The sequence below is a fragment of the Saitoella complicata genome (assembly GCF_001661265.1).
Source record: "Saitoella complicata NRRL Y-17804 unplaced genomic scaffold SAICOscaffold_5, whole genome shotgun sequence".
In the NCBI taxonomy this organism is placed as follows: Eukaryota; Fungi; Ascomycota; class Saitoellomycetes; order Saitoellales; family Saitoellaceae; genus Saitoella; species Saitoella complicata.
Window position 1 is genome coordinate 306,174 of NW_017566996.1, and position 14,794 is coordinate 320,967.

At 53.0% G+C, this 14,794-nt stretch overlaps 5 protein-coding genes across 5 annotated transcripts; 3 read left to right on the forward strand and 2 right to left on the reverse strand.

The window, feature by feature from the left end:
- Nucleotides 1-28: 28 nt before the first annotated feature.
- On the reverse strand, nt 29-5,023 carry SAICODRAFT_5929 (uncharacterized protein; the record flags this gene model as incomplete). The annotated part of the gene is made up of 4 exons (XM_019169677.1): nt 29-94; nt 147-320; nt 383-4,943; nt 5,001-5,023. The coding sequence occupies 4 exons, from the start codon at nt 5,021-5,023 to the stop codon at nt 29-31; spliced, it is 4,824 nt and encodes a 1,607-aa protein (XP_019025846.1).
- Nucleotides 5,024-5,315: 292 nt separating this feature from the next.
- Nucleotides 5,316-7,914, forward strand: SAICODRAFT_5930 (DNA repair helicase; the record flags this gene model as incomplete). Its single annotated transcript, XM_019169679.1, has 5 exons — nt 5,316-5,320; nt 5,374-5,842; nt 5,901-7,088; nt 7,146-7,382; nt 7,435-7,914. The coding sequence occupies 5 exons, from the start codon at nt 5,316-5,318 to the stop codon at nt 7,912-7,914; spliced, it is 2,379 nt and encodes a 792-aa protein (XP_019025847.1).
- Nucleotides 7,915-8,144: 230 nt separating this feature from the next.
- On the forward strand, nt 8,145-10,252 carry SAICODRAFT_69921 (uncharacterized protein; the record flags this gene model as incomplete). The annotated part of the gene is made up of 2 exons (XM_019170518.1): nt 8,145-8,228; nt 8,284-10,252. The coding sequence occupies exons 1-2, from the start codon at nt 8,179-8,181 to the stop codon at nt 10,250-10,252; spliced, it is 2,019 nt and encodes a 672-aa protein (XP_019025848.1). The 5' UTR covers nt 8,145-8,178.
- A 373-nt stretch (nt 10,253-10,625) lies between these two features.
- SAICODRAFT_64501 (60S ribosomal protein L27-B) lies at nt 10,626-11,094 on the forward strand (the record flags this gene model as incomplete). Its single annotated transcript, XM_019170077.1, has 2 exons — nt 10,626-10,635; nt 10,694-11,094. The coding sequence occupies 2 exons, from the start codon at nt 10,626-10,628 to the stop codon at nt 11,092-11,094; spliced, it is 411 nt and encodes a 136-aa protein (XP_019025849.1).
- Nucleotides 11,095-13,466: 2,372 nt separating this feature from the next.
- On the reverse strand, nt 13,467-13,990 carry SAICODRAFT_205003 (uncharacterized protein). The gene has a single exon (XM_019166271.1). It carries the CDS (start codon nt 13,897-13,899, stop codon nt 13,615-13,617), a length of 285 nt encoding a protein of 94 aa, XP_019025850.1. The 5' UTR covers nt 13,900-13,990; the 3' UTR covers nt 13,467-13,614.
- Nucleotides 13,991-14,794: the final 804 nt, after the last annotated feature.

A 14,794-nucleotide genomic window follows, 5' to 3' on the forward strand; every position in this document is an offset into this window, starting at 1 on the left:
TATGCCGTGCCGTGCTCGCCAAACCTGTCTAATTCCCAAATGAAAATGATGTCCTACAAAGAGGACAGCTGCTTCCGTTCGAAGATTTGAACCACTAAGGTGCCATCGTTAGTCAAAATCCCTCTTATCAACCGGGGTAGACATACCTTGTACAAACAGCTCGCATGAAACTTGTTCTTGCACGTCCCGCACTTTTTGTTAGGCAAAGACCTCTCCTGGATGGACAAGACCGAATAACAAATCGCACAATCCTCCACACCCTCAAAGTGTAGCGTAATATTCCTCTTGAACAGGATGAGCGCATCGATCATCGTTCCGTTCTGCGAAGCGACATGTCAGTACTAGGTCCAAAACAAACCGTGGATGAGTAGAAACCACATACTTGCGAAGTAATCACACTCTGACTCGCCAACAACCAAGCCCTCCACTGCGCATCCTTAACTCCAATCTTTTTACTCCCCTCAATCTCGACCTGCCTCAACGGATACGTCCCCGGCAACCGAATCACCATCTCCATCGGCATACCGTCAACTTCATAGACAGCTGCAACCTCCCTGGCCGCCTTCGCGACACGAATCTGCATATTCTCGTGCTTGAGCTCGGATTGGTTGATGTTGTTTTGGACGTTGGTGAGTTCGTGTTGGACGATGATGGAGCTGAAGTGCTTCTCGGTGAAGGATTCGACAGTAAGAGTAAGCTGTCGGTTTTTGGAGTCGGTCCACCATTGTCGGACGAGTGAGGGAAGATGCGTGAGGCCCGTGAAGTAGAGATGTGCCATCAACTTCCTCAAATCATCCGCCGGGCTCTCCGTCTCCTCTAACGCAAACCGCTCGACATCCATCTTCGAGACATCAATCGCTCGTCCCGTATCAAGATGCAACGTCTCCGCAATCAAATTCAACAACGCATGCACAAACTCCCCCTCCTTCAAAAACTCGACATATCTTGCCTTAACTCTGTAAGACGTTTCCTCAAGATGATCAAAGATAAGTTTCCACGCAAAACAATACCCGCGGAGTTCTGCAGGGATAGCCTCCTCATTCTCCGCAACATCAATTAAACTGGCATCCGGCGCATCCAAGATAATCGACAACAACTCCCCCGGTAACTCAACACCAACATCTCCATCCTCCTCCCGTGCGGTAGCAACTCGAATAACCAGCTCTTCCTTCCTTGAAACCACAGACTCACGCAACAGACGGTACGCAGCCCTCTGTGTTGGGAATGGAGAAGCGTGAACAAGTGTGTAAACCTCATCTGCCTTCGCCGGATTGTCGAGCACGATATAAAGCGGCATATCATCAATCAACCGCGTAAGCAACCCGTTACCCAGATTCCGTGGCTGACTCTGGGTCTGCCCAACATTGCTGCGCAGGAAGACCTCCAATAAACGCTCGTAAAGGTTAGTCTGCGCACCAGCCCAGGCATCGGAAATATCGTCATTCTCCTCACGACAAGCCTTGATAGCAGCGAAGAGCTTCAACGCAGCATGCTCGAGCGGCAGAATATCTGATTCCTGAGTCTCGCACATCTGCAGCCAAGACGAGATACACCCCAGGAGAGTCTCCCAATGCCCACCATAAACTCCACCGATGATAGGAAGCACGTTCAAAAACAACCTCGCAACCTCCGCATGCACAGCCGCAGTCAAGTCACCCTCGGTATCTGCTTCAGAGTACCACCGTAGCACGTTCTGCACCAAAAACATCGTCCTCTGCTGCGGAAACTGCGTCCACTCCCCCTCGCCCTCAGTCGGGATCGATGCATTCACCAACACAAGCAACCTGTATCCCTTCTCCTCCGCCTCTCCACGCTTGACGCCCGAGAGATCGGAAGCCATCTCATTTCTCAAACGATCCATGACGGGTGAGAAGGCGAGCACACGCTGCAGACCCTTGAGGATCGCGATGGAGCGGAAGATATCTGGGGACGTGCGGGGGGTGGAGGATTTGAGGAGGGATTCGGCGAGGGGCCTGGGGAGGGCGGAATCGGAGAGGGATGAGAGGACGCCGTGCAACGATTTTGCGACGTAGAAGGATGTGGGGGACGCGCCCTTTGCTTCGGTCATGAGAGCTTTGACGAAGGCAATGGCGAGGCTTGGTGCCTCAGTGCCGTCCTGTAAGAGCGTACTCCAATCATCTGTGCCGGCAAGAACCCCGGTAAGGATCTCTTGGTAACTTTCCTCAAACGCCATCATCTCCTCCTCAACCCACTTGCCCGAGCCTGTCCAGAGCCCATTCACGTCGTGAACATCCAGCTGATCCTTCACCATCTCAACGCATATCGCAATATGCACCAACGCCCTAACACGTGCTTCACTCCCAATGCTCTTCACATACTCCTCCTTCTTCAACAGCTCCTGCGCAAAAATCGCCATATTGAGGAACGCAGAGAACCCACGTCCATCCCTCTCGACCTCCACGACCTGGCCCTCTTCGGCGTTTCCAGAAGAATGGGCAGCATGCCCTAGCCCATTCGTCAACGCCAACTCAGCAGACGGATGTCTCTGCGCAAACACCTCAATAGCCTTCTCCCACGCCTCAGCCGCAAATAACATCGAGTCTGATCCAGCGTTCCTAGAAGCCTCCACGACCCGCTCAGCCAACACTTTCGCCACGGTGTGATCTTCTAGTGTCGGGTGCTGAACTTGTTCAAGGAGGGACTGCACAACCGCATCCCCAACCTGACTTTTCAACTCCGCTGCACCACCCAAGACAGCCTTCGCCTCCTTCACCGCAGCAGCGAGATCGGAGTGTGGAGAATCCGTGAGTGTGAGGAGATATGACAGATTTCTACCTGACTCAGGCGTCTGCAAGAGCAAGGCGAGAAGCTCGTGGTTAACTTTCGCGACGCCCGTGACGAGCTGTACGATCTTGACCGCACGCTCGGGAGCTTCCTCGACGTAAGCCCGCAAGGAGCTAAGAAGGTCACTCAAGATCTGTACAGCGAGTCCACGGGAGATAAGGATTCCCTCGGCCTTAACCGCCGTCTTGACAAACTCCATGTCACCCGCCTTCTCCTTCAAGTACGCTTCCATCTCATCCAACACCGGCACTTGACCACTGCTCAGCCTTCCCGCACCGTCAAAGAGCTCACCAACAAGCTTCTCTTTCTTCCCCACATCAGAAGAGGCGAGAACGCTCTTCACCGTCCTCGTCCACGCAACGGCACCCACCTCACTTGGCCGTGCCGTGACATACGTAACTAAAATCGATAGCAGTGCAGAACCCGAGAGAGAGGTGACAAGTGCCGGAATATCATCTTGCGCAAACTCATCAACCTCTCGTGTAAGTTCTTCATCGTCGGAGAGGATAGTAGGGAATGTCCGCCATAACGCATCAATGACACTCGTCACGCCCGCTGGGAACCCACGCTGTTCCTTGACAGACACCAAACCGGCTTTGAAGATCTCTTTCGTACTCTCCTGCACCGTCGCTTTCAGGTCTGCGGATTGAAGGATGATCTGATGCGCGAGGGTACACCAGTGCTCACCCGCCGATCTAACAGCAACCTGCGCATCCCACTCACGCCTCTCCAATCCCCCGCCCTTGACCGCTTCAAGTAACTTCCTCGTTACCACACTCCAACACTTCCTTGCCACATCAGCCGGCAGCGAAGATAATGCAGATGCAAGAGCCGAAATCGCAGACGATGACTGTGATTCAGGGAAGATGATCTGCGACACAAGCACGGGAGTAGACTTCTCTTCCACCACTTTCCCTTGCTCCTCCGCCGACGACAATTTCGGGAGAAGAGTGAGAAGGATCTTGGTCCACCCCTCAAACGCCGCCTTCCATCCCGCCTTCGTCTCCTTCGTAACGCATGCCCAAACGGCATCAAGAATACCTGTCACGGCGTCCATAGTGGTGAGAGTAATGTCTTGTGCCGGTAATGCGTCGATGAGTTCAACCGTCTTGGACCAATCTGCGGACCCGTAACCAAGGAACTTTGTCAAGCGTGCGAGGATGGGTTTCTTCGTCGATGAAGCGGATGCCCAATATGTAGGAAAGGCGCGAGTGATATCGATAAGTGTAACAAGCAGTAGAACCTGGTCGTTCGCGGTCGTAGGTTTGCTGGATAAGGCTTTCGTGACGAACGTCGACGGGAGATGGGGTTCGAGTAGTGCGGGCCAATGCTGACAGAACGCACGGATCAAGCTCAGAGTCGCTCTCCGCACGTATGGATCCGAGTTCTGTGCGAAGTCCCAGAACTTCTCACTTGACAGTAGCTCGACGTAATTGTCTTCTTCCTTCTTCCGTACCCCTTCCTCGATTTCCGCGAGTAGGACTCCGACGACACCCATGGCTTGCATTACCACTCGGCCGTATTTCGATTCGGCATCTTCGGGGGTGACGTAGCGTTCATCACTCATGCTATTCACTGTCTCCCTCAACAACACCTCGATGCAGAAGGTGAGGATCGTGCGGTGATAGACGCGGTAGACGGCAGTTTGCTTTTGGGGATCGGGGAAGACTGAGGTGAATGTAGTGAGGGCGGTGCGAGAGACAGTCCTATCGGGGTCGTGAAGTGACAACAATAACGTCGAAATAAGAACCGGCATAAGCGGCGCCACCCTCTTCCCCGCCAACCCCGCCGCCGCCGCCAGCACAGTCTGTGCCAACACCCTTACCCTCCTCCCAACATCTGTAGCCAAACGTGTATAGTAACCCCCGAACGCCACCAAGAACACCTCGTCCACATCATTTGACGTAGCGGATTGGAGCCAAGAGAGAATGTCTTCGAGCGCACGGGTTTTGGTTGTTTCGTTCTGCTTGGAGAGGGATTTGAAGGCGACGAGGAGGGCGGATGGGAGGCCGTGGAGGTCTGGGGGTGGAGCGGCGGAGGAGAGGGGGGAGATTGGGGTTGAACCGAATGTGGAGGCTCCACCGGAGCCGCCGAGGAAGGGATTTGAGCCTCCCCCAAGGAATGGATTTGATGGTGCCCTATCACGTATGGCGGTTAGTCATGATGGAGAGGAGTAAGGAAGAGAGGAGAAATACGGTGATCCTCGTTGTTTTCCCATGTTGAATTGTATATGAATCGGACCTTGATAAATGCGAAGGTCGCAATTGGTCGATGGTGTTCACTTTTTCGAGGATGCGAAATTGGAATGATGTCAGCTGCAAGTGAATGCACGGATATGTCGTACGTACGAGCAAACACTACACCAAAAGACCATTTGAGATACGATATAGGGAAGTTAGAGAGCGATCAGACCGGCAATTCATCAATAACTACGAGCCCGGGGTCTTCTTAAGCGCGGGTGTGTCACGGTCCCGTTGTAGCAGCGTCCCAGCATTGCAAAGGTCGCCACCATGAAGTGAGTGTGCTTTCTCGGTCAGTCCATGAATCAAATCCTGACAATTAGTACAGGTTTTTCATCGATGACCTCCCGGTCCTCTTCCCATATCCGAGTATCTACCCGGAGCAATACCAATACATGTGCTCCCTCAAAAAAACCCTTGACGCCGGCGGCCACTGCGTCCTCGAAATGCCCTCTGGAACCGGCAAAACAATCTCCCTCCTCTCCCTCATTGTCTCTTACCAACAGTTCTACCCTGAGCACAGAAAACTGGTATATTGTTCCCGAACCATGACAGAAATCGAGAAAGCGTTGGCGGAGTTACGGGAGTTGATGAAATTCCGCAGCAAAGAGTTAGGGAAGGATGAGGATTTTCGGGCGTTGGGGTTGACGAGTAGGAAGAATTTGTGTTTGCATCCTGATGTGAAGAAGGAGAGGAGGGGGAATGTGGTTGATGCGAGATGTAGGAGTTTGACGGCGGGGTTTGTGAAGGAGAAGAAGGAGAGGGGGGAGGATGTTGCTTTGTGTGTGTACCATGAGGTGTGTCGCTGACGCCAACTGTTACACTTTTCTTGTGATTACTGACACGGTGACACAGAACCTCGATCTCCTCGACCCTACTTCGTTGATCCCGAATGGAGTTTACACCTTTGACGACCTCATCAACTACTGCGAATCCAACAAACAATGTCCCTACTTCACGGCCCGCCGTATGATGCCCTTCTGCAACGTCATCATCTACTCCTACCACTACCTCCTCGACCCCAAGATCGCAGAACGCGTTTCCCGCGAACTCAGTAAAGACTGTATCGTCGTCTTCGACGAAGCACATAACATCGATAACGTGTGCATTGAGTCTTTGTCGATTGACATTACGGAAGATTCATTACGTAAGGCAACGAGGGGAGTTGACAATTTGGACCGGAAGATATTGGAGATGAAGCAGACTGACGCAAAAAAACTCCAAGACGAATACCAACGCCTCGTCGAAGGACTACGAGAGGCGGATGAAGCCCGTGTTGAAGACGATTTCATGTCAAACCCGGTCCTCCCCGACGATCTTTTGTCGGAAGCCATCCCAGGCAATATCCGCCGCGCAGAACACTTCGTAGCGTTCTTGAAGCGCTTCGTCGAATACCTCAAAACACGCATGAAAGTCCTCCACGTCATCGCCGAAACCCCACCCTCATTCCTCGCACACCTCAAAGACCTAACCTTCATCGAACGCAAGCCTCTCCGATTCTGCGCAGAACGTCTCACATCACTTGTCAGGACGCTGGAATTGACCCAGATTGAGGACTATCAGGCGTTGCAGGAGGTTGCGACGTTCGCGACGTTGGTGGCTACGTACGAGAAGGGTTTCTTGTTGATTTTGGAACCGTTTGAGACAGAGACTGCGACGGTTCCGAATCCGGTGTTGCATTTGACGTGTCAGGATGCGAGTATTGCTATGAAACCTGTCTTTGAGCGATTCTCTTCTGTGGTCATTACGTCCGGTACTATCTCGCCATTGGATATGTATCCGAAGATGTTACAGTTTGAGACGGTGGTGCAGGAGTCGTATACCATGACACTTGCACGAAACTGTTTCTTGCCGATGGTTGTTACAAGGGGCTCGGACCAAGTCGCTGTGAGTTCGAAGTTCGAGGTCAGGAATGATCCGAGTGTGGTGAGGAACTACGGGAACGTGTTGATTGAGTACTCGAAGATCACACCGGATGGATTGGTGTGTTTCTTCCCGTCTTATTTGTATATGGAGAGTATTATCTCGATGTGGACGACGATGGTAACGCGTTCGGGTCAAATTCCTGTGAAATACGGGTGCTAATCATGAGCGTTACAGGGTATTCTTGATGAAGTATGGAAGTATAAGCTCATTCTTGTCGAAACGCCGGATAGTCAGGAGACGAGTTTGGCGTTGGAGACGTATCGGACAGCGTGTGCGAATGGGCGAGGTGCGGTGTTGCTGAGTGTCGCGCGTGGAAAGGTATCAGAGGGCATTGATTTTGATCATCATTATGGGCGCGCTGTCATCATGTTCGGTATTCCATATCAGTATACCGAATCGAGGATCTTAAAGGTACGAATGACATGCGAAGACTTTACGAAAGTTAGCTAACCATCTCGAACAGGCCCGTCTGGAGTTCCTCCGCGATAACTACCGCATCAAAGAAGCCGACTTTCTAACCTTCGACGCAATGCGTCACGCAGCCCAATGCCTCGGTCGAGTCATCCGTGGCAAAGACGACTACGGAATCATGGTCCTCGCCGACAAACGCTTTGCCCGCGCCGACAAACGCAACAAACTCCCCAAGTGGATAAACGCGTACCTCACCGACGCCTCGGCGAACTTGAGTACGGATATGAGCGTCGTTATGGCGAAGAAGTTTTTGAGGAATATGGCGCAGCCGTTTTTGGCGAAGGATCAGGAGGGGGTTAGTCAGTGGAGTTTGAAGGATATTGAGGCGTTTCAGAAGAAGCAGAAGATGGATGCGGGGGCGTTTGCGATGCCGACGGGAGGTGGGAAGGAGGGGTACAAGGATGAGAATACGCAGATGTATGATGTGGATGATGATGAAGAGGCGGAGATGATGGCTTTCGCTGGGCATTAGGATTTTTTTGGGATCTGATAGACAACACTGATGGTACTTCGCCAATCCTCTTGTACAGGAGAAAGCAATGAGGTGTCGATTACTGGCATCCTACCAAAACCAGACCTGCCATTCACATATCGTTATCGCCCTTCTCGATACAGTCCCAATTTCGACTAGCGCGGTTGCCGTAGATGCGAGCCCTGCACCTGTCACAACAAAGCGTGCAGGTCAAGCAATACAAGGTTGCAGCCATCGACATCGACCAGCATCCAAGGAGTCAACATGCTCCAAAGGTCAGGTTCATCAAGAAGCATCAGCAGTAACGTCCCAATGTATGCTCCTCCCTCTCATTCACGCGGTGCCGTTTGTTGACCTGTTTGTTGATAGGTGGGACTCCGCTTCCCCATCCCGCAACCCACCCCCTCTCCCGCTTCCTTCAGCTACGATGGATCACACCCTCGCCCGCTCCCCCTCTCAATCAAGTCTCCACCGCCGTTCACGCTCGACATCTCCGGTCAAGCATTCAATCAACGGCATGTCCTACCTCTCCGCATCCTCCTCCGACCAAGTGCATTTATCCCGCGAACCCTTCCAGCCACAACACGTACGCGTCTCACAAGATAGCTTGGATGTGTTGATGACGACTACTACGAGTATATTGACGAATTTGGAGAAGTTGATTAAGAGGAGTAAGGATAACGCGTCGGATTTGGTTGCGCTGAAGACGGCGGTGAAGGAGGGGAAGCCGGTTGTCTTGCCGCCTGCGTTCGCGCCAGAACCGGTGGTTGCGCCGACGCCGACGACGGTGGTGGAGAAGGTTAACGTGGTGAAGGCTGTTGAGATTGATTTGGAGAATATTTTGGGGCCGTTGAGGGGGTTGTTGACGGAGTTTGATAGGGGCGTTGAGGCAAAGATCGAGCAAGGGCAGCATTCATTCAATCAATTGGTGACTGGGCAGAGTGCTGAGTTCGAGAGGGCAATCAAGGCGGTGAAAGTTGATGTGGAAAGTGTGGGGGAGGACTTTGGGCGCAGTTTGGATATGGGCTTGGAGGTGAGTGTGAGGAAGCATGATGAGGCTCTGGGCAAGGTCGCGGTGAAGAGTGAAGAAGCCGTTAGTGCGTCATTACAGCCACTCGATAACGGTCTACAGTTGTTTTCGGCCAGGTTGGCTGATCACGGGAACGGCTTGGCGCGACACGGAGAGACACTCGCTTCGGCAATAGCAGCACATACTTCTGCTCTTGCCACAACTGCTTCGGTTCACGAACAAGCATTGAAAGGCAGCCTTGGCGACGCTCTTTCTAAAACTATATCGACGCACCAAGCTGCGGTATCGGACGCGGTCAGCAAATCAGCTACTTCATCTCTTGCACAAACAACTTCCCTTCACCAATCAAGTCTCGACCGTGTCGCTTCCGAACACGGTGCATCTCTCAAAAGCCACGAGCGCGAGTTTGACGCAAGCCTCAAGTCAATAGTTTACGAGCATGGACAGAAACTCGAGTCGAGCCTTGTTGAGGGGGTGAATGCGCACCGCACAGGATTGGAGTCAACTTTGAGCAACTACTCTAGGCAAATCGAGCAAGACTCGCAGGCTCTTGGAGAGCTTCGGGCTGAGCATTCGAGGACGATGAAGAAGCAGGTCGCTGAACTCGAAATCCTCGTGCAGAAAAAGGCAACCGCGCAGCAAGAGTTGGCTGAGCTCACCACCGAACTTGAAACCAGGAAGGCCGAATACGCCGAACTCGCTAGGAAGGGTGAGCAGCTCGAGAAGAGGGTCGGCGAAGCCATGGAGAGAACGATCGAGAACCTTGTCGGGAGTGTCGAGCGTGTCGCGGAATCCAAAGCAGCAAAGAAGGAGAGAAAGGAGAAAGAGCGCGAGAAGAGGAAGTTACGTCCAATCGAACAAGGCTTCGATAGGAGGATCTTGTCTGTGAGTAATGCGGGTGCGGAGCCTACACCCAGACCGGGTCACGCAAGGAAACCGAGTTTCGGGAAGAAAATGTGGCGTGCGCTTTCTGGCTCCGGAAGTTCCTTCGGTGTCGGTGTCGGTACGAACCAGGAGAACTCCAACCGGAATTCCGCTCTATCCATCTCAGAGGAAGGCGAGGTAAGTGTCGGGAGTGAAGTCAGTGCCAGTGAGCGCGATACACTTACGGCTGGATCTGGAGGCATCGGGAAGGCGAGGGGCTTGTATGGAGCGTTCAGGGCACCGGGGGTAAGGAGTCCGGGTGGGGATGGCTCTGGGGTGTGGGAGGATGGTCAAGGGATTGTGGGGGTGAATGCTGGGGCGGAGGATGGGGAGGAGGTTGGGAGGAGGTGGAGGAGTGTTAGTGAGAGGATGACTTTGACGTGATTGAGCATTGGGAATTGAGATTGATGGGCTGTATCGTTTGTTTGTGATTCGGACATTGGGGCATGAGGAGCCCGGAGAAAGGCGTTCGGCGGCGCTTGCGTTTGATTACAATGGACTGAACCTAGGAGTATTTCATAATCGACAGAACACTCTATATAGTTTGCAATACATCTTTATTTTATGGTGTCGAGCTCGTCTCTGTTCACGGGCGCGCAAACCCTAAAGGGCCGGCCGGGGAGCCTGCACGAGCCCTGGTGTTACTAGACTAAGCCCAAGTGAGTGTCGAGCGTCCGCGCAAATCTTCGACGGGCTTTGTGTACCAGAGCAGAACTTTGTGCCAGTGCCCGTTCGCCAACACCCGACAACTGAAAAAATGGTCAAGTGTGAGTACAATCGCTAAATGCTCAAGCACTGAACAGCTGCTGATCCACTTTCTCCCAGTCATCAAGCCCGGAAAGGTTGCTCTTATCACCCGTGGTCGCTTCGCCGGTCGCAAGGTCGTCATCCTCAAGCAGCACGACGAGGGAACCAAGGCCCACGCCTTCCCCCACGCCGTCGTCGCCGGTATCGAGCGTTACCCCTCCAAGGTCACCCGCAACATGTCCGCCAAGCGTGTCACCAAGCGTTCCAAGGTTAAGCCCTTCATCAAGGTCGTCAACTACAACCACTTGATGCCCACCCGTTACGCTTTGGAGTTGGACGCCTTGAAGAACGTCGTCTCCCTTGAGACCTTCAAGGAGCCCACCCAGCGTGAGGACGCCAAGAAGACCATTAAGAAGGCTTTCGAGGAGAGGTACCAGACTGGCAAGAACAAGTGGTTCTTCACTCCCCTCCGCTTCTAAGCGTATCGGTTTGGTTCACTGTTTCGCGGTGTTGGTGGAATTAATAAAATAGTTTTTTTTTGGTTGGGGAGGAGAAAGGGAGTTACGGGAGTGCATGAACTGAAAACTTCTTCTTCTAGGGTGTTGTGCTGATCTTACGTTACTGTGGGTCTTCCATTTAATGGAATCAGGAGCTTCGTTCTCCCTTTCTACCACCAATTTTTGGTGTTCATGGGTTGGCGCAAGCCGTTTTCCTCGCAGGAACCATGTCTGCACATCTTTCGTCGCCTTGTGCGATTGTCTTTCCTCCTCTTTCGGCGCAAGCTGCAAGTGGATGGGTCCGGTCTGTGTACCGATGATGGGTTTTTCTTGGGGCTCCTCTCTTTGTCCATGTTGTTGGTTCACACCGGCATGTCGGTTTGGCAATGTTGACTACTCCGTGGTGGTCAATGCTGTCGCTGCATGTTTATGTGCGTCCTGATGTTGATTTGGGGACCCTTTGCCCGTCATTCGATGCTGCCGTCCTCCACTGGCCGTTGGCTATGTGTGCCGTGTCCCATCTGCTCATCCCCATACGATTTGTCTCATGCGACTCACCTTGCTATTTTGACCTTTCGGTTGTTGACCCACTTCTCCCCTGCCCACACCCACGACGCATCCGTGTCGTAAGCATTTGAATCACGAAAGAGCGGCGAACCTGAAGCCGTTGTAAAAGACAGAGTTTGGATTATTGTTATCAAGGCGAAGGCATTTCTTTACCTCGGAATACTAATTCCGATTCAGTCGATTACAAACAGCTACACGCTTGACGCTTTCGTAGGAGCCGGCGCAGATGTTTGTACATCCGCATATCCATGTAGTTAGCAATGATAATTCGATTCACATACTCTACTAATTACCATCTGCTGTTCGCCTGCATTCCTGAACGTCACCGTCGACCTCTTGGTCCACGGTTAGAGAGTACTTGTGGTCGTCAAATATCCCATTACTGTCAATTTGCATGTATGTGCGAATGGAGCACTGCAAACCAGGAAACGGGTAGGCGTGGGAGAATGTACGCACCCCGCAGATTGGACCCGCATTTACGTGCAATTACCAGAGATCTCAGAGGGAAGGGATGTTCTCCAAGACCGTGTTCCTTCTCTCTTTCAAATGGGGTAAGCCTTCCCTATGTCAAGTCGGCGCCCCTTCCGACTCCCCATCTCACCTCCAAGCCCTCCCCCGCTCCCACACCCAAAAGTAGCACCACCAAGCTTCAAACTAGAACGCAAACCCCCTATTCCCGCACCGATTAAACCCTGCATTTCCTACACTTTCGTTCATATCCCCTTCAATTCGAATGTTTTGCGCGGACTCGAACAGGGCACTGCGCCTCTTCCCCCGCACACGCGCTGCGCAGCCCCGGAGATTGGGCCTTCCGGGGACAACTATTATGCGGGGCGAATGGTCGGGGAGGAACCGCCACTGAGATATAAGAGGAGGAGGGAGCCCTGGAGATTGTGAACTGTTTTGCCGTATGTGTGGGTGTGACGACGACATCATGGGTTCTGCTGACGAAGATGCTGGTCTGAGTTGGGGATGAATGCACCCAAGATACGGTTCGAATTCCCAGGCTCTCTATCGGGCGGCTCGAGGGCCGTCCAACCGTCTCATGACGATGGTAGGTGCAGCTTCATGCCTCTTCATTCTTTGTTCAAACAGCATGGATCCGTCTCGTTCTGCCTCATATGCTTACAGCAGATGCATTTCACGCGGTATATGCCTCTTGGTTAGCTTTGAACGGGATTGTGAGAGGGCCGGCAAGTACCTGCTTGAACAAGCCAAAGACGAGCTTTTGAGACGACAAGCTCTGCGGTAAGCTCATAACGATCAACGAATGGAACAGAGAACTCCCAAAGGCCATGTTACTGGTCTTCCGTTCTCTATGAAGACCTCGCAGAGGCTTCTCACGCCGATCGTCAACCCCCGCATCCACACCTGCTGGCTGCCCCGACGCACAACCAATTCCTATAAAGACAAAATGAAACACGAGGAGACTAAACGGACCCCCATATCTGCTCTTCTCACTCGTCGCAAATTTGCATCTCGAGCGGGCGGCCGGAGCGGGTCCGCTGGCGCCGCCGCGGCGGGGTCGGTCCGGGCGGAAGACGAAGTCCGGGGAAGAACAAAGATGGCTTCGAAAGTTGTTACAAAAGGCATAGGCAAGTCCTTTCGAATGATGAAGGGTACAGCTGCAGTGACATAACGTCGACAAGGACCGGGTGGGGTGTGCGTTGTTGTTGGCACTGCATCGGCGGCGGCGATGATATCGATCCACGACACTCGTTACTACGTCTTACGATATACTTTCGGTAACCGTCTGCCCCTAGAACTACCGACAGTGACTTCGACATCATTCTCGGATTGAACTCGCTTCCGGTCTTTCTCTTACATCGTCGCCAAGAATACAACCCCGCGATCTGGCGTGATCGTCGGCTCCACACCCCACGACCCCAGCCGGCCGTCTCATCTTAGTCATCACCGAACTGGCCAAAACTCAGATCAGTCTCCCAGACCCCATCTTTCTCCATCGCCAAGACCCTTACTTTCTCGGCCGTCGGACACCTGTCCGAAACCGAGGGGTCCCCGCGGAGTGTGGTCTGCTTCCTCTCCCCACTCGTCCTGCAAACCACGGCTGGGCCCGAGCTGCAGCGCGCCAGGCCAGGGGTCGAGGCAAACCAAGAACCCCATGGAGAAGAAAAGAAAAGAATTAATTTCGCCAGAAATCTGAACAGGAACGGGAAAAGCGGCATCAGGGAAAAGCCAGGGGAGCAGCGCCACCACCATTGGGGGAGGGAAACGGGGTCTGTGAGATTTGAGGGTTTTTGGACGGAGAATGAGGTCTGGTGCATCGTTTCAGAAAGAGATGGAGGACGGAGGGAGCATTGGTTGGGGAGGTTGTTGCGTGGCAGCTTGGCAGGATGAAGCGATATGATGAGGGGAACGGGGGAAATGGGAGTGGAGATTGATGAAGTGGAGATGTTTCAGGGAGAGTGCCACCGGATGTTCAGGAGAGCCGAAGATCACGCGTCCAGTTCGAGCCGCTCTCGACATTCTCAAATCACGACACGCGACAATCAAGGGTCCAGAGCTCAAACTCTCACCAGACTCTTCCAGATCTCCATCATTCAACGACCATTGGCCCCCGTTAGCCTTCACACTATACACGCGAAGCACGACAAACGAAGGCCGCGGAGGACCAGAACATCTCCAGTTCGAGCTTCGTTGTGCTGTTCGATTCTCCTTGCTTGTACTAATTTTTGACAGGTCTGTGTTTCAGCGACGGGATTGGTGGAAAGCATCGGATGGTGTTCCGATGCTATTCCGAACCGGGAGCCGAATTTTGCCCGGAAATGAAGCTAGAGGAGGCGATCATGCCATCCACCGCACGGAGGTGGATGTTTGGTGAGCTCTCTTTCGTCGGAAAACCGTCAGAAGAACGCCGGAAGTGCGTGGAAAGTCCTGGAGCAACAGCGTCCAGAGGTGATTCTCATCAGCTTTGTCGCACCGGTTAAACTGGGCGATTCTCGGTTGTCGGTTGACTAAGCTGATGGAGTTGTCTCGGGATAGTCGGGTTAGTCTTGCTCTAGCTGAGGACCCATTCCTACAGCGCGCGCGCTTCACACCTAGTGCTCGTGGCGGGGGCGCCCCGCTCTAATCCTATGCCCCAGATTCAATCCCC

Bases quoted from the DNA above. Each gene is read 5' to 3' on its own strand.
- SAICODRAFT_205003 (XM_019166271.1), bottom strand. From the start codon at position 13,899: ATGGTGGTGGCGCTGCTCCCCTGGCTTTTCCCTGATGCCGCTTTTCCC.